This window comes from Salvelinus namaycush, chromosome 7, assembly GCF_016432855.1.
Source record: "Salvelinus namaycush isolate Seneca chromosome 7, SaNama_1.0, whole genome shotgun sequence".
Classification (NCBI taxonomy): domain Eukaryota; kingdom Metazoa; phylum Chordata; class Actinopteri; order Salmoniformes; family Salmonidae; genus Salvelinus; species Salvelinus namaycush.
The window spans coordinates 16,744,665-16,768,783 of NC_052313.1; the positions used below are offsets into that span (position 1 = coordinate 16,744,665).

General features: G+C 41.2%; 1 protein-coding gene across 1 annotated transcript in view; it reads left to right on the top strand.

Moving 5' to 3' along the window:
• lama1 (laminin, alpha 1) overlaps positions 1-24,119 on the top strand; it is a 73,931-nt gene that overhangs the window by 43,749 nt on the left and 6,063 nt on the right. Inside the window, exons 33-48 of the mRNA XM_038997216.1 lie at positions 55-211; positions 7,400-7,610; positions 16,995-17,111; positions 17,362-17,525; positions 17,730-17,868; positions 18,130-18,217; positions 18,396-18,512; positions 18,687-18,869; positions 19,162-19,316; positions 19,528-19,671; positions 19,914-20,195; positions 20,376-20,648; positions 20,816-20,960; positions 21,148-21,289; positions 23,391-23,505; positions 23,947-24,114. Of these exons, the coding sequence (XP_038853144.1) occupies positions 55-211; positions 7,400-7,610; positions 16,995-17,111; positions 17,362-17,525; positions 17,730-17,868; positions 18,130-18,217; positions 18,396-18,512; positions 18,687-18,869; positions 19,162-19,316; positions 19,528-19,671; positions 19,914-20,195; positions 20,376-20,648; positions 20,816-20,960; positions 21,148-21,289; positions 23,391-23,505; positions 23,947-24,114 (2,600 nt within the window). The remainder of the gene's footprint in view (positions 1-54; positions 212-7,399; positions 7,611-16,994; positions 17,112-17,361; positions 17,526-17,729; positions 17,869-18,129; positions 18,218-18,395; positions 18,513-18,686; positions 18,870-19,161; positions 19,317-19,527; positions 19,672-19,913; positions 20,196-20,375; positions 20,649-20,815; positions 20,961-21,147; positions 21,290-23,390; positions 23,506-23,946; positions 24,115-24,119) is intronic.

The window sequence follows — 24,119 nt, forward strand, 5'->3', positions numbered from 1 at the left end:
TTCATAAGACAAATGGTTAACATCAAAGCCCCTCCCTCTCTGTGATTGGCTCAGTCCTGGCGGAGGAAGCTGCCGGTCTGAACAGGACAGAGAACGTGGAGAAGGACGAGGCTAACAGCACACGTCTATGGGAGCAGGTGGCGGCCATGTTGGAAACCATCAAATTAGTCAACCTATCCCAGGCCAATGCCAGCGTCTCTACAGAACTCAGGTCAGTTAATGTTAGTAATACTGTTTCTAGTCATACTGGGGTGATTTGACTATAGGCCTACTGTGTAACACAGTTATGAGCTGTAATGGTGTTTAGTAAAGCTGTATTTAAGTATAGTTACTACACTATAGTATGTGTATGTACTCACCGCAGACTGGAAGAAACTTTTTCCTTTAACAAGTCCGACGAGAAGTATATACTGCTTTCACCGGAACAGGCTCAAATCCCAGTAATTTGCTTGAAGAAAAGACACAGGAAAAGGGGCCACAGATCGGGTTGTCTTCTGAGAATACGTAGGCGAGTGAGTACTCCCACTGCCATCCGTTCTTCTTGCTAACGTGCAATCAATGGAAAATAAAATTGATGACCTACGATTAAAAACTGCAATATCTTATGTTTCACCGAGACGTGGCTGAACGACGATACGGATAATATAGAGCGGGTGGGATTTTCCATGCACCGGCAGAACAGAGAAGCTAGGTCTGGTAAGACGAGGGGTGGAAGTGTGTGTCTTGTTGTCAATAACAGCTGGTGCGCAATCTCTAATATTAAAGAAGTCTCGAGGTATTGCTCGCCTGAGGTAGAGTACCTTATGTTAACCTGTTGAGGACAGAGGGCGCTGTTTTCACTTTGGGGGAAAATCGTGCCCAATTTAAACGGCCTCGTACTCAATTCTTGCTCGTACAATATGCATATTATTATTACTATTGGATAGAAAACACTCTCTAGTTTCTAAAACCGTTTGAATTATATCTGTGAGTAAAACAGAACTCATTTTGCAGCAAACTTCCTGACAGGAAGTGGAAAATCTGAAATCGATGCTCTGTTCTAGGCCCTGCCTATAAATGTCCTTGATATTTATTAGTATACATGCACTTCATACGTCTTCCACTAGATGTCGACAGGCAGTGAGAGAAGAAATGGAGTGTATAACTTGATCTGGGGTCGAATAAAAGCTCTCGGCATGACGTGTCACCAGTTTCCTGTTTTCTGGAGAGCGTGTGAAGGGACCTGGTTTTGCCTTCTGAAAAGCTGTCGTTATAGACGACTAATATCTCCGGCTTTGATTTTATTTGATACATGTGACAATATCATCGTAAAGTATGTTTTTTCAATATAGTTTTATTAGATTATTGAAATTTATTCGGGACGTTAGGCGTGTTGCGTTGTGTGCCTTTGTTCAGGAAGGAGAGCTTCGCGCTACTTTGCTAGCTTTCCGTGCTAATTGACTGGAGAAGAGGACATTCTAAATCCAAACAACAATTGTTCTGGACAAAGGACCCCTTGTACAACATTCTGATGGAAGATCGTCAAAAGTAGGACCCATTTTATGATGCTATTTCATATATCTGTCGAACATGTGAAATAGTCGTTTGCGCCCAGATTTTGGGTACTCTCTCGCTATAACTAAGCTGGATGTCGTAATGAAGTTATTTTTAGAATTCTAACACGGCGATTGCATTAAGAACTAGTGTATCTATCATTTCCTATACAACATGTATTTTCTAGTAACGTTTATGAATAGTTATTTGGTCAGAATAGTTGAGTGTCATAAAAATATCCGCACATTCTGGGAAAAAGATGCTACGTTAGCACAATGTATAACCACTGATTTCAGCTCTAAATATGCACATTTTCGAACAAAACATAAGTGTATGTATAACCTGATGTTATAGGACTGTCATCTGATGAAGGTTTATGAAGGTTAGTGAAAATTAATATCTTTTGCTGGTTTATTCGCTATCGCTAACGTGCCTATTGCTATCGCTAACGTGCCTTGATGAATGAATGCGGTAGTGTGGTAGGCTATTGTAGTAAGCTAATATAATGCTATATTGTGTTTTCGCTGTAAAACACTTAAAAAATCGGAAATATTGGCTGGATTCACAAGATGTTTGTCTTTAATTTGCTGTACACCATCGATTTTTCAGAAATGTTTTATGATGAGTATTTAGGTATTTGACGTTGGTGTCTGTAATTACTCTGGCTGCTTCAGTGCTATTTCTGACGGTAGCTGTGATGGTAGCTGCAATGTAAAACTGATTTATACCTCAAATATGCACATTTTTCAAACAAAACATAGATTTATTGTATAACATGTTATAAGACTGTCATCTGATGAAGTTGTTTCTTGGTTAGTTTGGTTGGTTCTTGGTTAGTTAGGTTGGCTTTGTGCATGCTACCTGTGCTGTGAAAAATGTCTGTCCTTTTTTGTATTTGGTGGTGAGCTAACATAAATATATGTGGTGTTTTCGCTGTAAAACATTTTAAAAATCGGACATGTTGACTGGATTCACAAGATGTGTATCTTTCATTTGCTGTATTGGACTTGTTAATGTGTGAAAGTTAAATATTTCTAAAAAATATATTTTGAATTTCGCGCTCTGCCTTTTCAGTGGAATGTGGGAGGAGTTCCGCTAGCGGAACCCCGGTGCCAGACAGGTTAAGCTGTAGACCACACTATCTACCAAGAGAGTTCTCATCTATATTATTCGTAGCCGTCTATTTACCACCATAGCACGAAGCTGGCACTAAGACCGCTCTCAACCAACTCTATAAGGCCATAATCAAAGAAGAAAATTCTCACCCAGAAGCGGCGCTCCTAGTGGCCGGGGACTTTAATGCAGGCAAACTTAAATCAGTTTTACCACATTTTTACCAGCATGTCACATGTGCATCCAGAGGAAAAATAATCCTAGACCACCATCACTGCACACACAGAGATGCATACAAAGCTCTCCCCCACACATTCTCATATACAGCAACAACCTGGGGAATAGTTACAGGGGAGAGGAGGGGGATGAATGAGCCAATTTTAAACTGGGTATTTTTAGGTGACCGTGATGGTATGAAGGCCAGATTGGGAATTTAGCCAGGACACCAGGGTTAACACACCTACTCTTACAATAAGTGCCATGGGATCTTTAATGACCTCAGGACACCCATTTAACATCCCATCTGAAAGACAGCACCCTACACTGGGGCATTGGGATATTTTTTTTTAGACCAGAGGAAAGAGTGCCTCCTACTGGGCTTCCAACACCACTTCCACCAGCATCTAGTCTCCCATCCAGGGACTGACGAGGACCAACCCTGCTTAGCTTCAGAAGCAAGCCAGCAGTGGTATGCAGGGTGGTATGCTGCTTACAAGCAAAAACTAAAGCAGGAAGTACCAGTGACTCGCTCGATACAGAAGTGGATCAGATGACGCAGATGCTACACTACAGGACTGTTTTGCTAGCACAGACTGGAATATGTTCCGGGATTCATCCAATGGCATTGAGGAGTACACCACCTCAGTCATCGGCTTCATCAATCAAATCAAATCAAATGTATTTATATAGCCCTTCTTACATCAGCTGATATCTCAAAGTGCTGTACAGAAACCCAGCCTAAAACCCCAAACAGCAAGCAATGCAGGTGTAGAAGCACGGTGGCTAGGACAAACTCCATAGAAAGGCCAAAACCAAGGAAGAAATCTAGAGAGGAACCAGGCTATGAGGGGTGGCCAGTCCTCTTCTGGCTATGCCGGGTGGAGATTATAACAGAACATGGCCAAGATGTTCAAATGTTCATAAATGACCAGCATGGTCAAATAGTAATAATCACAGTAGTTGTCGAGGGTACAACAAGTCAGCACCTCAGGAGTAAATGTCAGTTGTCTTTTCATAGCCGATCATTGAGAGTATCTCTACCGCTCCTGCTGTCTCTAGAGAGTTGAAAACAGCAGGTCTGCGACAGGTAGCACGTCCGGTGAACAGGTCGGGGTTCCATAGCCGCAGGCAGAACAGTTGAAACTGGAGCAGCAGCATGGCCAGGTGGACTGGGGACAGCAAGGAATCATCATGCCGGGTAGTCCTGAGGCATGGTCCTAGGGCTCAGGTCCCCCGAGAGAGAGAAAGAAAGAAAGAGAGAAAGAGAGATTTAGAGAGAGCATACTTAAATTCACACAGGACACCGCATAAGACAGGAGAAGTACTCCAGATATAACAGACTGACCCTAGCCCCCCGACACATAAACTACTGCAGCATAAATACTGGAGGCTGAGACAGTGAAGACAGTGAAGACAGTGAAGACAGTGAAGACATCAATAAGTGCATAGACGACGTCGTCATCCCCACAGTGACTGTACGTACATATCCCAACCAGAAGCCATGGATTACAGGCAACATCCGCATCGAGCTAAAGGCTAGAGCTGCCGCTATCAAGGAGCGGGAGACTAATCCGGATGCTTATAAGAAATCCCGCTATGCCATCAGATGAACCATCAAACAAACAAAGCGTCAATACAGGATTAAGATTGAATTCTACTACACCGGCTCTGACGCTCGTCGGATGTGGCAGGGCTTGAAAACTATTACAGACTACAAAGGGAAACCCAGACTCGAGCTGCCCAGTGACGCAAGCCTACCAGACGAGCTAAATGTATTTTTTGCTCACTTCGAGGCAAGCAACACTGAAGCATGCACGAGAGCACCAGCTGTTCCGGATGACTGTGTGATAACGTTCTCCATAGCCGATGTGAACAAAACCTTTAAACAGGTCAACATTCACAAAGCTGGTGGGCCAGACGGATTTCCAGGACGTGTACTCAAAGCATGCGCTGACCAACTGTCAAGTGTCTTCACTGACATTTTCAACCTCTCCCTGAGTCTGTAATCCCTGTGCCCAAGGAAGCGAAGGTAAACTGCCTAAAAGATTACTGCCCCGTAGCACTCACGTCGGTAGCCATGAAGTGCTTTGAAAGGCTGGTCATGGCTCACATCAACAGCATCCTCCCAGACACACTAGACCCACTCCAATTTGCATACCTCCCCAACAAATCCACAGATGTCGCAATCTCAATCACACTCCACACTTCCCTTTCCCACCTGGACAAAAGGAACACCTATGTGATAATGCTGTTCATTGACTACAGCTCAGCGTTCAACACTATAGAGCTCACGAAGCTCATCACTAAGCTCAGGACTCTGGGACTAAACAGCTGGATCCTAGACTTCCTGACGGGCCGCCCCCAGGTGGTAAGAGTAAGCAACAACAAGTCTGCCACGCTGATCACTGGGGCCCATCAGGGGGTGTATACTTAGTCCCCTCCTGTACTCCCTGTTCACCCATGACTGCGTGGCCAAACACGACTCCAACACCATCATTAAGTTTGCTGACGACACAACAGTGGTAGGCCTGATCACCAACAACGTTGAGACGGCCTATAGGGAGGAGGTCAGAGAACTGGCAGTGTGGTGCCAGGACAACAACCTCTCCCTCAATGTGAGCAACACTAAGGAGCTGATCGTGGACTACAGGAAAAGGCGGGCTGAACAGGCCCCCATCTACATCGACAGGGCTGTAGTGAAGCGGGTCGAGAGTTTCAAATTCCTTGGTGTCCACATCACCAACGAACTATCATGGTCCAAACATACCATGACAGTTGTGAAGAGGGCACGACAAAACCTTTTCCCCTCAGGAGACTGAAAAGATTTGGTCCCCCAGATCCTCAAAAGGTTCTACAGCTGCACCATTGAGAGCATCCTGACCGGCTGCATCACCACCTGGTATGGCAACTGCTCGGCATTTGACCTTAAGGCACTACAGAGGGTAGTGTGTACGGACCAGTACATCACCATGGCCAAGCTTCCTGCCATCCAGGACCTATATAATAGCAGTGTCAGAAGAAAGCCCATAAAATTGTCAGAGACTCCGGTCACCCAAGACTGTTTTCTCTGCTACCACACGGCAAGCGGTACCGGAGCGCCAAGTTGAGGACCAAAAGGCTCCTCAACAGCTTCTACCCCAAAGCCATAAGACTGCTGAATAATTAATATAATCGCCACCGGACTATTTACATTGACCCCCCCCTCTTGAACACAGCTGCTACTTGCTATTTGTTTGTTACCTATGCATAGTCACTTCTCCCCCACCTACATGTACAAATTACCTCAACTAGCCTGTATCCCTGCACACTAACTCAGGACCGGTGCCCCCTGTATATAGCCTCGTTATTGTTGTTCTTATTGTGTTACTTTTCATTATTACTTTTTATTTTAGCCTACTTGGTAAATATTTTCTTCTTCTTGAACTGCACTGTTGGTTAAGGGCTTGTAAGTAAGCATTTCACGGTAAAGTCTACACTTCTTGTATTCGGCGCAAGTGTCAAATAAAGTTTGATTAGATTTTTTGATTTGATTTGGTGAAGCGTGATTCATCACTCCAGACAACGCGTTTCCACTGCTCCAGAGTCCAATGGCGGCAAGCTTGACACCACTCCAGCCAACGCTTGGCATTGCGCATGGTGATCTTAGTTTTTTTTGCGGCTGCTCAGCCATCGAAACCCATATCAAAAGCTTCCGACTCCACTTTGTCCATGACAGTCAACAGAGGCTCATCATAAGACACCCCTTCTTACGTGTGTCTCTTAGGGTCAATCTTCACTCAGTTTAAGTTAATTTTTTTAATAAAACGTTGCTTCCAGAGACAGTTTGGAACTCGGTAAAGAACAGACGATTTTTACACGCTACACACTTCAGCACTCGGCGGTCCCGTTCTGTGAGCTTGTATGGCCTACCACTTTGCGGCTGAGCTGTTGTTGCTCCTTCACAATAACAGCACTTACAGTTGACTGGGGCAGCTCTAGCAGGGCAGAAATTTGACGAACTGACTTGTTGGAAAGTTGGCATCCTATGACGGCGCCATGTTGAAAGTCACTGAGCTATTCAGTATGGGCCATTCCCCTGGCAATGTTTGTCTATGGTGATTGCATGGCTTTGTGCTCGATTTTATACACCTGTCAACAACGGGTGTGGCTGAAATAGCCGAACCCCCCACCCCCTTTGTACACTGCTGCTACTCGATGTTTATTATCTATGCATAGTCACTTCACCCCTACTGACAGTACTTGTACAAATTACCTCAACTAACCTGTACTCTTGCACACTGACTCGGTACCGGTGCCCCCTGTATATAGCCTCGTTATTGTTATTGTTATTGTGTTGCTTTTTATTATTATTTTTTACTTTAGTCTACTTGGTAAATACTTTCTTAACTCTTCTTGAACTGCACTGTTGGTTAAGGGCTTGTAAGTAAGCATTTCACTGTAAGGTCTACACTTGTTGTATTCGGCGCATGTGACAAATAAAGTTTGATTTGATCTTGATTTGACTAATCCTGCTGTGGTTACACCTGTACCACAGTGCTACTGAGGCTCTCCTCCAGAGGGTGCTGAAGGACATTCTGGAACCCCAGGGGGCGATAGAGTCCCAGACCCTCAACATCTCTACCACCCTGACTGAACACCACCAACAGCTAGAGGATGCCCATGCCCTACTGATGACTGCCAGGGAGAACAACAACCACACACACACCCTGCTGGGGAGCATCCACACCAACCTGCCAGAGTACCAGGCGAGTACACTTACTATAATCACTGTACTCACATTTACTATAATCACTGTACTCACACTTACTATAATCACTGTACTGAGTACTCACACTCACTATAATCACTCTACCAAACTTACTATAATCACTGTACTCACACTTACTATAATCACTGTACTGAGTACTCACACTCACTATAATCACTCTACCAAACTTACTATAATCACTGTACTCACACTTACTATAATCACTGTACTGAGTACTCACACTCACTATAATCACTTTACCAAACTTACTATAATCACTGTACTCACACTTACTATAATCACTGTACTGAGTACTCACACTCACTATAATCACTCTACCAAACTTACTATAATCACTGTACTCACACTTACTATAATCACTGTACTGAGTACTCACACTCACTATAATCACTTTACCAAACTTACTATAATCACTGTACTGAGTACTCACACTCACTATAATCACTTTACCAAACTTACTATAATCACTGTACTCACACTTACTATAATCACTGTACTGAGTACTCACACTCACTATAATCACTTTACCAAACTTACTATAATCACTGTACTCAGTACTCAAATATTAATTTGTTCCTTGTGCTGTTGGACTACTAAATGCAAAGTAAATTGTATCGGTTTATGTACTTATCTATCTAGTGCAGTTGGGACAGTGGTCGTTTGTGAGTGAATGTATTAATGTCCTCTATGTTGGTCGTGTATATAACATGATGGACTGACTGGTTTAAATGTGATGATGTATTAATGTCCTCTATGTTGTTAGTGTATGCAGCATGATGGACTGACTGGTTTAAATGTGATGATGTATTAATGTCCTCTATGTTGGTCGTGTATATAACATGATGGACTGACTGGTTTAAATGTGATGATGTATTAATGTCCTCTATGTTGGTCGTGTATATAACATGATGGACTGACTGGTTTAAATGTGATGATGTATTAATGTCCTCTATGTTGGTCGTGTATATAACATGATGGACTGACTGGTTTAAATGTGATGATGTATTAATGTCCTCTATGTTGGTCGTGTATATAACATGATGGACTGACTGGTTTAAATGTGATGATGTATTAATGTCCTCTATGTTGGTCGTGTATATAACATGATGGACTGACTGGTTTAAATGTGATGATGTATTAATGTCCTCTATGTTGTTAGTGTATGCAGCATGATGGACTGACTGGTTTAAATGTGATGATGTATTAATGTCCTCTATGTTGGTCGTGTATATAACATGATGGACTGACTGGTTTAAATGTGATGATGTATTAATGTCCTCTATGTTGTTAGTGTATGCAGCATGATGGACTGACTGGTTTAAATGTGATGATGTATTAATGTCCTCTATGTTGTTAGTGTATGCAGCATGATGGACTGACTGGTTTAAATGTGATGATGTATTAATGTCCTCTATGTTGTTAGTGTATGCAGCATGATGGACTGACTGGTTTAAATGTGATGATGTATTAATGTCCTCTATGTTGGTCGTGTATATAACATGATGGACTGACTGGTTTAAATGTGATGATGTATTAATGTCCTCTATGTTGTTAGTGTATGCAGCATGATGGACTGACTGGTTTAAATGTGATGATGTATTAATGTCCTCTATGTTGTTAGTGTATGCAGCATGATGGACTGACTGGTTTAAATGTGATGATGTATTAATGTCCTCTATGTTGTTAGTGTATGCAGCATGATGGACTGACTGGTTTAAATGTGATGATGTATTAATGTCCTCTATGTTGTTAGTGTATGCAGCATGATGGACTGACTGGTTTAAATGTGATGATGTATTAATGTCCTCTATGTTGTTAGTGTATGCAGCATGATGGACTGACTGGTTTAAATGTGATGATGTATTAATGTCCTCTATGTTGGTCATGTATATAACATGATGGACTGACTGGTTTAAATGTGATGATGTATTAATGTCCTCTATGTTGGTCGTGTATATAACATGATGGACTGACTGGTTTAAATGTGATGATGTATTAATGTCCTCTATGTTGGTCGTGTATATAACATGATGGACTGACTGGTTTAAATGTGATGATGTATTAATGTCCTCTATGTTGGTCGTGTATATAACATGATGGACTGACTGGTTTAAATGTGATGATGTATTAATGTCCTCTATGTTGGTCGTGTATATAACATGATGGACTGACTGGTTTAAATGTGATGATGTATTAATGTCCTCTATGTTGTTAGTGTATGCAGCATGATGGACTGACTGGTTTAAATGTGATGATGTATTAATGTCCTCTATGTTGGTCGTGTATATAACATGATGGACTGACTGGTTTAAATGTGATGATGTATTAATGTCCTCTATGTTGTTAGTGTATGCAGCATGATGGACTGACTGGTTTAAATGTGATGATGTATTAATGTCCTCTATGTTGTTAGTGTATGCAGCATGATGGACTGACTGGTTTAAATGTGATGATGTATTAATGTCCTCTATGTTGTTAGTGTATGCAGCATGATGGACTGACTGGTTTAAATGTGATGATGTATTAATGTCCTCTATGTTGGTCGTGTATATAACATGATGGACTGACTGGTTTAAATGTGATGATGTATTAATGTCCTCTATGTTGTTAGTGTATGCAGCATGATGGACTGACTGGTTTAAATGTGATGATGTATTAATGTCCTCTATGTTGTTAGTGTATGCAGCATGATGGACTGACTGGTTTAAATGTGATGATGTATTAATGTCCTCTATGTTGTTAGTGTATGCAGCATGATGGACTGACTGGTTTAAATGTGATGATGTATTAATGTCCTCTATGTTGTTAGTGTATCCAGCATGATGGACTGACTGGTTTAAATGTGATGATGTATTAATGTCCTCTATGTTGTTAGTGTATGCAGCATGATGGACTGACTGGTTTAAATGTGATGATGTATTAATGTCCTCTATGTTGGTCATGTATATAACATGATGGACTGACTGGTTTAAATGTGATGATGTATTAATGTCCTCTATGTTGTTAGTGTATGCAACATGATGGACTGACTGGTTTAAATGTGATGATGTATTAATGTCCTCTATGTTGTTAGTGTATGCAGCATGATGGACTGACTGGTTTAAATGTGATGATGTATTAATGTCCTCTATGTTGTTAGTGTATGCAGCATGATGGACTGACTGGTTTAAATGTGATGATGTATTAATGTCCTCTATGTTGTTAGTGTATGCAGCATGATGGACTGACTGGTTTAAATGTGATGATGTATTAATGTCCTCTATGTTGTTAGTGTATGCAGCATGATGGACTGACTGGTTTAAATGTGATGATGTATTAATGTCCTCTATGTTGTTAGTGTATGCAGCATGATGGACTGACTGGTTTAAATGTGATGATGTATTAATGTCCTCTATGTTGTTAGTGTATGCAGCATGATGGACTGACTGGTTTAAATGTGATGATGTATTAATGTCCTCTATGTTGGTCGTGTATATAACATGATGGACTGACTGGTTTAAATGTGATGATGTATTAATGTCCTCTATGTTGTTAGTGTATGCAGCATGATGGACTGACTGGTTTAAATGTGATGATGTATTAATGTCCTCTATGTTGTTAGTGTATGCAGCATGATGGACTGACTGGTTTAAATGTGATGATGTATTAATGTCCTCTATGTTGTTAGTGTATGCAGCATGATGGACTGACTGGTTTAAATGTGATGATGTATTAATGTCCTCTATGTTGTTAGTGTATGCAGCATGATGGACTGACTGGTTTAAATGTGATGATGTATTAATGTCCTCTATGTTGTTAGTGTATGCAGCATGATGGACTGACTGGTTTAAATGTGATGATGTATTAATGTCCTCTATGTTGTTAGTGTATGCAGCATGATGGACTGACTGGTTTAAATGTGATGATGTATTAATGTCCTCTATGTTGGTCATGTATATAACATGATGGACTGACTGGTTTAAATGTGATGATGTATTAATGTCCTCTATGTTGGTCGTGTATATAACATGATGGACTGACTGGTTTAAATGTGATGATGTATTAATGTCCTCTATGTTGTTAGTGTATGCAGCATGATGGACTGACTGGTTTAAATGTGATGATGTATTAATGTCCTCTATGTTGTTAGTGTATGCAGCATGATGGACTGACTGGTTTAAATGTGATGATGTATTAATGTCCTCTATGTTGTTAGTGTATGCAGCATGATGGACTGACTGGTTTAAATGTGATGATGTATTAATGTCCTCTATGTTGGTCATGTATATAACATGATGGACTGACTGGTTTAAATGTGATGATGTATTAATATCCTCTATGTTGGTCGTGTATATAGCATGATGGACTGACTGGTTTAAATGTGATGATGTATTAATGTCCTCTATGTTGTTAGTGTATGCAGCATGATGGACTGACTGGTTTAAATGTGATGATGTATTAATGTCCTCTATGTTGGTCATGTATATAACATGATGGACTGACTGGTTTAAATGTGATGATGTATTAATATCCTCTATGTTGTTAGTGTATGCAGTATGATGGACTGACTGGTTTAAATGTGATGATGTATTAATGTCCTCTATGTTGTTAGTGTATGCAGCATGATGGACTGACTGGTTTAAATGTGATGATGTATTAATGTCCTCTATGTTGGTCGTGTATATAACATGATGGACTGACTGGTTTAAATGTGATGATGTATTAATATCCTCTATGTTGGTCGTGTATATAACATGATGGACTGACTGGTTTAAATGTGATGATGTATTAATGTCCTCTATGTTGGTCGTGTATATAACATGATGGACTGACTGGTTTAAATGTGATGATGTATTAATGTCCTCTATGTTGGTCGTGTATATAACATGATGGACTGACTGGTTTAAATGTGATGATGTATTAATATCCTCTATGTTGGTCGTGTATATAACATGATGGACTGACTGGTTTAAATGTGATGATGTATTAATGTCCTCTATGTTGGTCGTGTATATAACATGATGGACTGACTGGTTTAAATGTGATGATGTATTAATGTCCTCTATGTTGTTAGTGTATGCAGCATGATGGACTGACTGGTTTAAATGTGATGATGTATTAATGTCCTCTATGTTGGTCGTGTATATAACATGATGGACTGACTGGTTTAAATGTGATGATGTATTAATGTCCTCTATGTTGGTCGTGTATATAACATGATGGACTGACTGGTTTAAATGTGATGATGTATTAATGTCCTCTATGTTGGTCGTGTATATAACATGATGGACTGACTGGTTTAAATGTGATGATGTATTAATGTCCTCTATGTTGTTAGTGTATGCAGCATGATGGACTGACTGGTTTAAATGTGATGATGTATTAATGTCCTCTATGTTGGTCGTGTATATAACATGATGGACTGACTGGTTTAAATGTGATGATGTATTAATATCCTCTATGTTGTTAGTGTATGCAGCATGATGGACTGACTGGTTTAAATGTGATGATGTATTAATGTCCTCTATGTTGGTCGTGTATATAACATGATGGACTGACTGGTTTAAATGTGATGATGTATTAATGTCCTCTATGTTGGTCGTGTATATAACATGATGGACTGACTGGTTTAAATGTGATGATGTATTAATGTCCTCTATGTTGTTAGTGTATGCAGCATGATGGACTGACTGGTTTAAATGTGATGATGTATTAATGTCCTCTATGTTGTTAGTGTATGCAGCATGATGGACTGACTGGTTTAAATGTGATGATGTATTAATGTCCTCTATGTTGTTAGTGTATGCAGCATGATGGACTGACTGGTTTAAATGTGATGATGTATTAATGTCCTCTATGTTGGTCGTGTATATAACATGATGGACTGACTGGTTTAAATGTGATGATGTATTAATGTCCTCTATGTTGGTCGTGTATATAACATGATGGACTGACTGGTTTAAATGTGATGATGTATTAATGTCCTCTATGTTGGTCGTGTATATAACATGATGGACTGACTGGTTTAAATGTGATGATGTATTAATGTCCTCTATGTTGTTAGTGTATGCAGCATGATGGACTGACTGGTTTAAATGTGATGATGTATTAATGTCCTCTATGTTGGTCGTGTATATAACATGATGGACTGACTGGTTTAAATGTGATGATGTATTAATGTCCTCTATGTTGGTCGTGTATATAACATGATGGACTGACTGGTTTAAATGTGATGATGTATTAATGTCCTCTATGTTGTTAGTGTATGCAGCATGATGGACTGACTGGTTTAAATGTGATGATGTATTAATGTCCTCTATGTTGGTCGTGTATATAACATGATGGACTGACTGGTTTAAATGTGATGATGTATTAATATCCTCTATGTTGTTAGTGTATGCAGCATGATGGACTGACTGGTTTAAATGTGATGATGTATTAATGTCCTCTATGTTGGTCGTGTATATAACATGATGGACTGACTGGTTTAAATGTGATGATGTATTAATGTCCTCTATGTTGGTCGTGTATATAACATGATGGACTGACTGGTTTAAATGTGATGATGTATTAATGTCCTCTATGTTGTTAGTGTATGCAGCATGATGGACTGACTGGTTTAAATGTGATGATGTATTAATGTCCTCTATGTTGTTAGTGTATGCAGCATGATGGACTGACTGGTTTAAATGTGATGATGTATTAATGTCCTCTATGTTGTTAGTGTATGCAGCATGATGGACTGACTGGTTTAAATGTGATGATGTATTAATGTCCTCTATGTTGGTCGTGTATATAACATGATGGACTGACTGGTTTAAATGTGATGATGTATTAATGTCCTCTATGTTGGTCGTGTATATAACATGATGGACTGACTGGTTTAAATGTGATGATGTATTAATGTCCTCTATGTTGGTCGTGTATATAACATGATGGACTGACTGGTTTAAATGTGATGATGTATTAATGTCCTCTATGTTGTTAGTGTATGCAGCATGATGGACTGACTGGTTTAAATGTGATGATGTATTAATGTCCTCTATGTTGGTCGTGTATATAACATGATGGACTGACTGGTTTAAATGTGATGATGTATTAATATCCTCTATGTTGTTAGTGTATGCAGCATGATGGACTGACTGGTTTAAATGTGATGATGTATTAATGTCCTCTATGTTGGTCGTGTATATAACATGATGGACTGACTGGTTTAAATGTGATGATGTATTAATGTCCTCTATGTTGGTCGTGTATATAACATGATGGACTGACTGGTTTAAATGTGATGATGTATTAATGTCCTCTATGTTGTTAGTGTATGCAGCATGATGGACTGACTGGTTTAAATGTGATGATGTATTAATGTCCTCTATGTTGTTAGTGTATGCAGCATGATGGACTGACTGGTTTAAATGTGATGATGTATTAATGTCCTCTATGTTGTTAGTGTATGCAGCATGATGGACTGACTGGTTTAAATGTGATGATGTATTAATGTCCTCTATGTTGGTCGTGTATATAACATGATGGACTGACTGGTTTAAATGTGATGATGTATTAATATCCTCTATGTTGGTCGTGTATATAACATGATGGACTGACTGGTTTAAATGTGATGATGTATTAATGTCCTCTATGTTGGTCGTGTATATAACATGATGGACTGACTGGTTTAAATGTGATGATGTATTAATGTCCTCTATGTTGTTAGTGTATGCAGCATGATGGACTGACTGGTTTAAATGTGATGATGTATTAATGTCCTCTATGTTGGTCGTGTATATAACATGATGGACTGACTGGTTTAAATGTGATGATGTATTAATATCCTCTATGTTGGTCGTGTATATAACATGATGGACTGACTGGTTTAAATGTGATGATGTATTAATGTCCTCTATGTTGGTCGTGTATATAACATGATGGACTGACTGGTTTAAATGTGATGATGTATTAATATCATCTATGTTGGTCGTGTATATAACATGATGGACTGACTGGTTTAAATGTGATGATGTATTAATATCCTCTATGTTGGTCGTGTATGTAACATGATGGACTGACTGGTTTAAATGTGATGATGTATTAATGTCCTCTATGTTGTTAGTGTATGCAACATGATGGACTGACTGGTTTAAATGTGATGATGTATTAATGTCCTCTATGTTGGTCGTGTATATAACATGATGGACTGACTGGTTTAAATGTGATGATGTATTAATATCCTCTATGTTGGTCGTGTATATAACATGATGGACTGACTGGTTTAAATGTGATGATGTATTAATGTCCTCTATGTTGGTCGTGTATATAGCATGATGGACTGACTGGTTTAAATGTGATGATGTATTAATGTCCTCTATGTTGTTAGTGTATGCAGCATGATGGACTGACTGGTTTAAATGTGATGATGTATTAATGTCCTCTATGTTGGTCGTGTATATAACATGATGGACTGACTGGTTTAAATGTGATGATGTATTAATATCCTCTATGTTGGTCGTGTATATAACATGATGGACTGACTGGTTTAAATGTGATGATGTATTAATGTCCTCTATGTTGGTCGTGTATATAACATGATGGACTGACTGGTTTAAATGTGATGATGTATTAATGTCCTCTATGTTGTTAGTGTATGCAGCATGATGGACTGACTGGTTTAAATGTGATGATGTATTAATGTCCTCTATGTTGGTCGTGTATATAACATGATGGACTGACTGGTTTAAATGTGATGATGTATTAATATCCTCTATGTTGGTCGTGTATATAACATGATGGACTGACTGGTTTAAATGTGATGATGTATTAATGTCCTCTATGTTGGTCGTGTATATAACATGATGGACTGACTGGTTTAAATGTGATGATGTATTAATATCCTCTATGTTGGTCGTGTATATAACATGATGGACTGACTGGTTTAAATGTGATGATGTATTAATATCCTCTATGTTGGTCGTGTATGTAACATGATGGACTGACTGGTTTAAATGTTTCTGATATAAGAATGTGTGTATATGTGTATCCTGGATGGACAAAGTTTTATTCTATTACATGTATTCTATTATATTCTATTCTACTATAATATCTGTACTCAGTATTCACACTTACTATACTCACTATACTCAAGTACTTTAACCTAAGATAAATAACATGTAGTCGAGTTTGCCATTATTGTTGATCTGTGCCAAATGCCAAATCATATCAGGTCACTTTTATTAAAATGTAGGAATATACATGTACAATATAGTCAAATGTACTTTGTGAAGTGATTTGATTTGGACTTTTGGTCATCTTCAAACATCGTAACTGAAGAGGGTCTATACATTTCTCCAGTAGAAGTATTTAGACTGTGTTGTCTCTGTGTGTGTAGGGTCTGAAGCAGAATGTGAGCTGGCTGAAGCAGACAGCAGAAACCCAACTAGAGGAGACTCAGGACATCCTGGCGGATGCTGTCAATTTAGCAGAGGACATGAGCAACATCACCTCTGTAAGTCACACCATAACACCACATTACCACCATATCCATATCAAATAAAGTGGATAAACTGTATAACTGCAATAAAGTAGCATCCCCCTATTGTGTGAATGTGTTGATTTAATCTTATTTAAGCAGGAAGTCACTTTACATAAAAAAATTGCTGTGTTTTAAAAAGACTGTATTGCTAGTAGAGTCTGTGTTTGAACTGGTTTCTCTGGTTGTGTGTGTGTCTGTGTGTGTGTGTGTGTGACCTGTACAGCAGCTGGAGGGGGCCAAGGACCAGCTGGAGCAGTGGAACCCCATGTTGAGGAAGCATGTGGACACTCTGGTGATGGAGCTGAGGAAGAAAGATGCTCTGGAGCTGGTCTACAAGGCTGAGGACCACGCCCGGGAACTCAGCAAGAAGGCCCAGGGTCTGCAGAGGTATGTGTGTGTGTCGGCGGTCAAGCGGGTGTGTGTGTGTGTGTGTGTGTGCGTGAACTTCAACATATGTATCTTTGTCTATGCATTTCAAAATGCCTCGTCATCACAAACATTAGGCCATAGAAAAAAGACTAAATAGATATAATAGCTATTTAGTCCATACATGTACAGTACATCAGCCTAACTTCCTCTTCCTGTATGTAGCTCTCTAGTGGAGGTGATGAATACCACTCTGAACGCCACCAGTGCAGAGCATGGCAACTCTAACATCAGAGCTAACGTCCAGCCTGCAGAGGAGATGGCTAACCTAGCCAAACTGACCGCTACTATGGCCCTCAATATGGTGAGTCAAACTCATTTAGTGGACATCAGTATCAACATCAAATAATAGAATAACTGGTCCCAAATCTGTTTGTGCTGTCTATGGTCATCGTCATGCCAAACACCATAGGATTTTGCAAGACAGCACAAAACAGATCTGGGACCAGGCTATAGAATGACCACTGCTACATTGGATATGAAGTGTGTTGTGGGTCAGAAACCTGCTAGCTATAGGAGTATCGTAAATAACTGTGTGTGTTGACTTTAGACTGTCCAGCCAGAGAAGTCTTTCACTGATCTGGGATCTGATGCTGTGCAGCGTAGTGAGAAGATTCTGGCCGAGAGTCTAACCCTGAGAAACAGCACTGAGGGTGAGTTGGAGTATGCACACACACACACACACACACACACACACACACACACACACACACACACACACACACACACACACACACACACACACACACACACACACACACACACACACACACACACACACACACACACGATGCCTTATGGTAGTAAATTATATATGTGTGTCCTCCCTAGGTCTCCTGGCTAACATCAGTGATGTGACAGATAGAATGGCCTTGCTGAAAGAGAAACTCTGTAACACCAGCCGTCTCATCCCAGAGCAAGGCGCCCTGCTCCACAGCCTGCCCAACGGTGAGTGGCACTGCCATCTGCTGCCCTGTCAACTCAACTGTCCTTTTATATATCCTTTCTGCTTTAACATACTGTAGACATAAGTCATATATTTAACACTTTATCACAAACTCAGAGGCACGCTAGACAGTGGGGAAACAGTTTGTGTGACTTTGCCTGTGCTGCCCCCTGTAGGCACCAGTGAGCAGGTGCTGGACGCCAAGGAGCAGGCTGCCTTGGCCAACGCTTCCCTACAGAGGGCGCTGGAGCGCCTGGAGGAGCTCCGTGTCAGACTGGAGAAGTCCAGCACGGCTGTGGCCCAGGCCAGAACCAGCATCTCCAACACCAACCAGCTGTTCTACGACTCACAATCCACTGGTGAGTCTAACACATCATTCAGACATCCAACTATGGTCCTAGCTAGATTATAGCCAACAACTTTGTAATGGAAACGTTTTTCATCTTTGCTTCCATCCTTTCCACATTAAACGACACCACATTTAAAGTCAAGTAGTGCCCCAAATACCTGTCTAATGCTAGTAAAATGTTGTTATCATGTTATCTTGTCATATCACTTTAGAGGCAAATTTCTAGAGATATTATGTGACTAACAGGAATGAGTAAGATGACGTAAGTATCATGAACCTGTCCTATCTGTTGTCCCGCTCAGCCAGTACAGCTGAGTCTAAGCTGAAGGAGGCAGAGAGTCGTACAGAGAGACTGTATGACCGTCTCAAACCCCTCAAGACCCTGGAGGAGAACCTGAGCAGAAACCTGTCTGAGATCAGAGAGATGATCAACCAGGCCCGCAAACAGGCTGCCTCTGTTAGTCACTTCCACACACACACACACACACACACACACACACACACACACACACACACACACACACACACACACACACACACACACACACACACACACACACACACACACACACACACACACACACACACACACACACACACACACACACACACACACACACTCTGCTTTCAATTGTAATATTGTTTATGTCCTGCACTCTCCTGTATAGATCAAGGTGGCAGTGCTGGCAGACAAAAACTGTGTGAGGGCCTACAAACCTGAGGTATCCTCCAGTAACTTCAACACTCTTACCATGACCGTCAAGACCAGCGAGCCTGACAACCTGCTCTTCTACATGGGCAGCAGCTCCAGCGTAAGTCACACACTGACACGTACTGAATATCCCATGACGTACCTAATCATGATTACCCATAAGTCAGTTTTAAACTTAAGTCTACTGTATATAATCTACATCCAACCAGATGGTTGATTTATACCTATCTATAAACTACCCTTCACAAACATTTTATCATGTCAATGTAAGGTGTAACCACTATAACCATGTGGCTATCTGACATGTGTAAAGTAAATGTCTAATTTTACGCTGAATATCAGGTGGACTTCATGGCGGTGGAGATGCAGCATGGCAAAGTGGCGTACCTGTGGGACGCGGGTTCAGGCCACGCCAAGCTGGAGTACCCCGACGTCCAGATCAACAACAACAAGTGGCACCGCATCAACGCCACGCGCTTTGGGAGGCACGGCACGCTGTCAGTCCACCAGCTGGAGTCAGAACCCCTGCCCGCGGTCAAGACCACCTCACCAGGCTCCACTACCATCCTGGAAGTCAACAAATCCACCCTGATATTCGTTGGTGGCCTGGGAGGCCAGATCAAGGTACAGTATTAAGCTCTGTCTTGGTATTTTTCACTCAGCCATGGTTCTAGCCAGCACCTTGGGTCCTTGAGAACTTGAATTCATTCAATTCAAGTTGAGTCAACATCTTTCATGATGTTTTCTCCACTAATAAAACAGTGTAATCTAAAACAACTGATTCAATCTCTTTTGTGTCTACAGTCCTCTGTGGTGAAAATGACCCAGTTTAAGGGCTGTATGGGGGAGGCGTCGCTCAACGAGAAGAACATCGGGTTGTGGAACTACGCTGAGAGGGAGGGCCAGTGTCGCGGCTGCTTCATGAGTCCCCAGACAGAGGAGACGTCCTTCCACTTTGATGGCAGTGGCTACTCAGTTGTAGAGAAACCCCTCCGCTCCACCTCCACCTCCATCGTCATGCTGTTCAAGACCCTCTCCCCCAATGGCCTGCTGCTCTACCTGGCCTCCAACGGCACGGTACGCCCCCTGCTGGCCCACACACACACTACAACCACACTGAACAGTCTGTATTTGTAGCCTAGTTAGCACATAGTGGTCAGCTATTATTCTCTGATGTAACTAAATTCCCCTATGGGGACAATAAAGATTGATTGATAGATTGATGTGTATATTTGTCATTCCAGAGGGACTTCCTGTCCATTGAGCTGGTGGAGGGCCAAGTGCGTCTGACCTTTGAACTGGGCTCTGGCCCTCTGACTCTCACCTCCAACAAAGCCTACAACACCGGCAGCTGGTACAAGATCACCCTGCAGAGGAACAAACGCAAAGGTGGGTCAAAGGTCATAGGCTCATATTTATAGGGTAGAGTTGACAACTAAACATTGTTGGGGTCAAATATTCTTCTTCTCATTTCTCCCTTGCACTTTATGGACACACTATTCATACCCCTATTGTGTTGTAGTTAACCTGGTATAATGTCTATGTCATGTAAAGTATTGTATCTCTCCCCTCCTAGTTTATATGGCGGTGATGGCGGCAGACAACTCATCAGAGAAAGAGATCATGGAGGCGGAGTCTCCTGGGACCGCCTCCGACCTCAACCGCTCCGACCTGGACCCAATCTACATCGGGGGACTGCCCATGTCTCGCCCTATCAGGTACTGGAACTACTTTGGCGCATACTTCACCTACCTGCAAGATATTCCTAGTTGATATGCGTTTGTATTGCTGTCATTAATATATTTTTGCTGGAGCTCCTACTGCATTATGTAAATATTGAGCTTAGTGTGTGAATTGGTGTGTTTTTGTATTTTTTCAGTTTTTTTACATTACAGTTTTTTACGATTGCTTACACACTAAAATTTAACTTTTCCCACAATTAGCAAAACCTTACACTCAAGGAGCAAAACACAAGGCTAGATTTGCACAACTCTAAGCACATTGTCAGCTTCACACTATTTGCAAAACATTACACACAGTGATTTGCAAAAAACTAAACACACTTGTATACATCAGACACAGAAGTATATCATGATGTCACTTCCTTGCAATTCCAAAGCACTGACTGTCAAATTACCACACCTATGAGCCAATCTGTTAAACACAGCCATCAGTTGCACAAACACATGATTGCTAAATTGTAGACACACCAATCAGGTTTAAGCACTATAAAAATGCAGCAGGTAGGTTCAACCAAAATGGAAGGAGTCAGAAGAAGAGTGAGGGTGAGAGGAGGAGTACACAGAGGAGGAGAAGGATATAGAGGAAGAGGCAGAGCCCGAGCCAGAGGTCGAGGAAGACCTGAAGCAGGAGGAGAACGTGCACAAAGAAGAAGAGGACCAAACTTATCAAATGACATTTGTGCAACACTAGTGGACCATGTTGTGAACCACGGATTGACGCTGAGGGAGGCTGGACTGAGAGTTCAGCCAAATCTTAGCAGATATACAGTGGCATCTATCATAAGGACTTTTCGACAGGAAAACAGGTAAAAGAAGATCTGTCTACAGTTACAGTAATCAGCCGCTTATTGTATGCACCATATCAGCACTTGTGATACCCCTTCCTGTGACATTGTCCAGTAAGTTACATGTATTATTCTCTACATAGGATTGAGGGTCGGGAACGGGGGTAACATCACCCTTTGCGCTGCCATTTCACAGCATGGGGTTGTCCTCCGTCATGCCAAAATGGGCCCTTACAACACACCTCATATTCTCACATTTTTGGACCGATTGCACCACATCGTCACAGCAGGAAATGAAATGCACCAGATGCAATACACGGTCATCTGGGACAATGTGTCATTCCACCGCTCTGCTTTGGTCCAGAACTGGTTTCAACACCATCCACAGTTGACAGTACTATACCTTCCACCATACTCTCCGTTTCTAAACCCTATCGAAGAGTTTTTCTCTGCATGGCGGTGGAAGGTTTACGATCTCCAGCCCCAGGCTCAGGTACCCCTCATTCAGGCCATGGAGGACGCCTGTGACCAAGTCGACGCCGCAGCTGTGCAAGGATGGATTCGACATTCAAGACGGTTCTTCCCGCGTTGTCTGGCTAATGACGATGTTGCTTGTGATGTTGATGAAATTCTCTGGCCAGATCCAACTAGGCGAAGAGATAATGTATAGTATGTTTACTGTAGTATTTTCTGTACAATATTGTCCGTTTTTTTGTTATTTACTGTAATTGTAACCTGTACTGGATACAGTATTTTACGTTTGTCTGTTTGCTGAGCTAACAGTGTTATGCACACTACTGTAGTAGCATGAAAACTGGGACATGTTTTGTTGTGATTCTCCATGTTGACATGTTGACTGATTTGGGTATATGGAGAGAAATAAATGATATTTTCCTCAGTCTGCAGCGTTGGTCTTGTGTAGTGTTTGTATAGTTGCACTTTCTCTGTGTACTTCATTTACACTACTCTAATCACTGACAATTAGACTTGCTAAAAGTGTTTTAGGTTAGCAACAGCAGTGTGTAACTGGTTCAAAAAGATTGAAGTCATATGAAATGTGTGTGTTTCGTATGGTAACAAAATATCATTTTTATGAAGTCGTGTATAGTTTTGACAAAAGTGTTCCATTTTGCAAATGATCTGAAGTGTTGTGCTACTTTGGTGTAGGGTTGTGCTAATTGTGTGTAGTGTTTTGACAAACCGGGCCCTGTTTTCAAAATTGTGCTTAAACAATTGAAAAAAACTGTAAGTAAAATAAACGAGGTAAATTGTGAATTTAATTATTTTTGCAGGAGACAAGTAGTAGCACGGTCCTATGTGGGCTGCATCAAAAACATGGAGATTGCCCGCTCCAACTTTGACCTGCTCCGAGACTCCTATGGTGTCAAGAAAGGCTGTGTGTTAGAGGTAAGAAAGGCTGTGTGTTAGAGGTAAGAAAGGCTGTGTGTTAGAGGTAAGAAAGGCTGTGTGTTAGAGGTAAGAAAGGCTGTGTGTTAGAGGTAAGAAAGGCTGTGTGTTAGAGGTAAGAAAGGCTGTGTGTTAGAGGTAAGAAAGGCTGTGTGTTAGAGGTAAGAAATGATGTGTGTTAGAGGTAAGAAAGGCTGAAAGTAAAGAACCTTTCTTCAGGGGCCTTCTTCCTCTCTAGACAAATTAAAGGTAGACTCAGCAATATTGGGAAGAGTGAGTAGTGACAGTGACAGTCTTGGCATTTGAATTTTGCTGTTGTCGATTTCTGTAAAGAGGAAGATGCCCAGCAGTACATGATAATGGCATATTGTTGAGTCATCTTACACTGAATGCAAAAATACTTTCCATATTCCCTATGAGTAACTTGTGTGTGTGTTCCAGCCCATCCGCAGTGTGTCTGTACTGAGAGAGGGCTATGTGGAGCTGCCGTCTGTGTCTCTCGACCCCCAGGGGGAGCTGTTGGCCTCCTTCTCTACCCGCAATGACACTGGCATAATCCTGGCAGGCTTCAGCAAGGCAGGCACCCGCAAAAGCAGACAGGCTCGCCAGGTAAG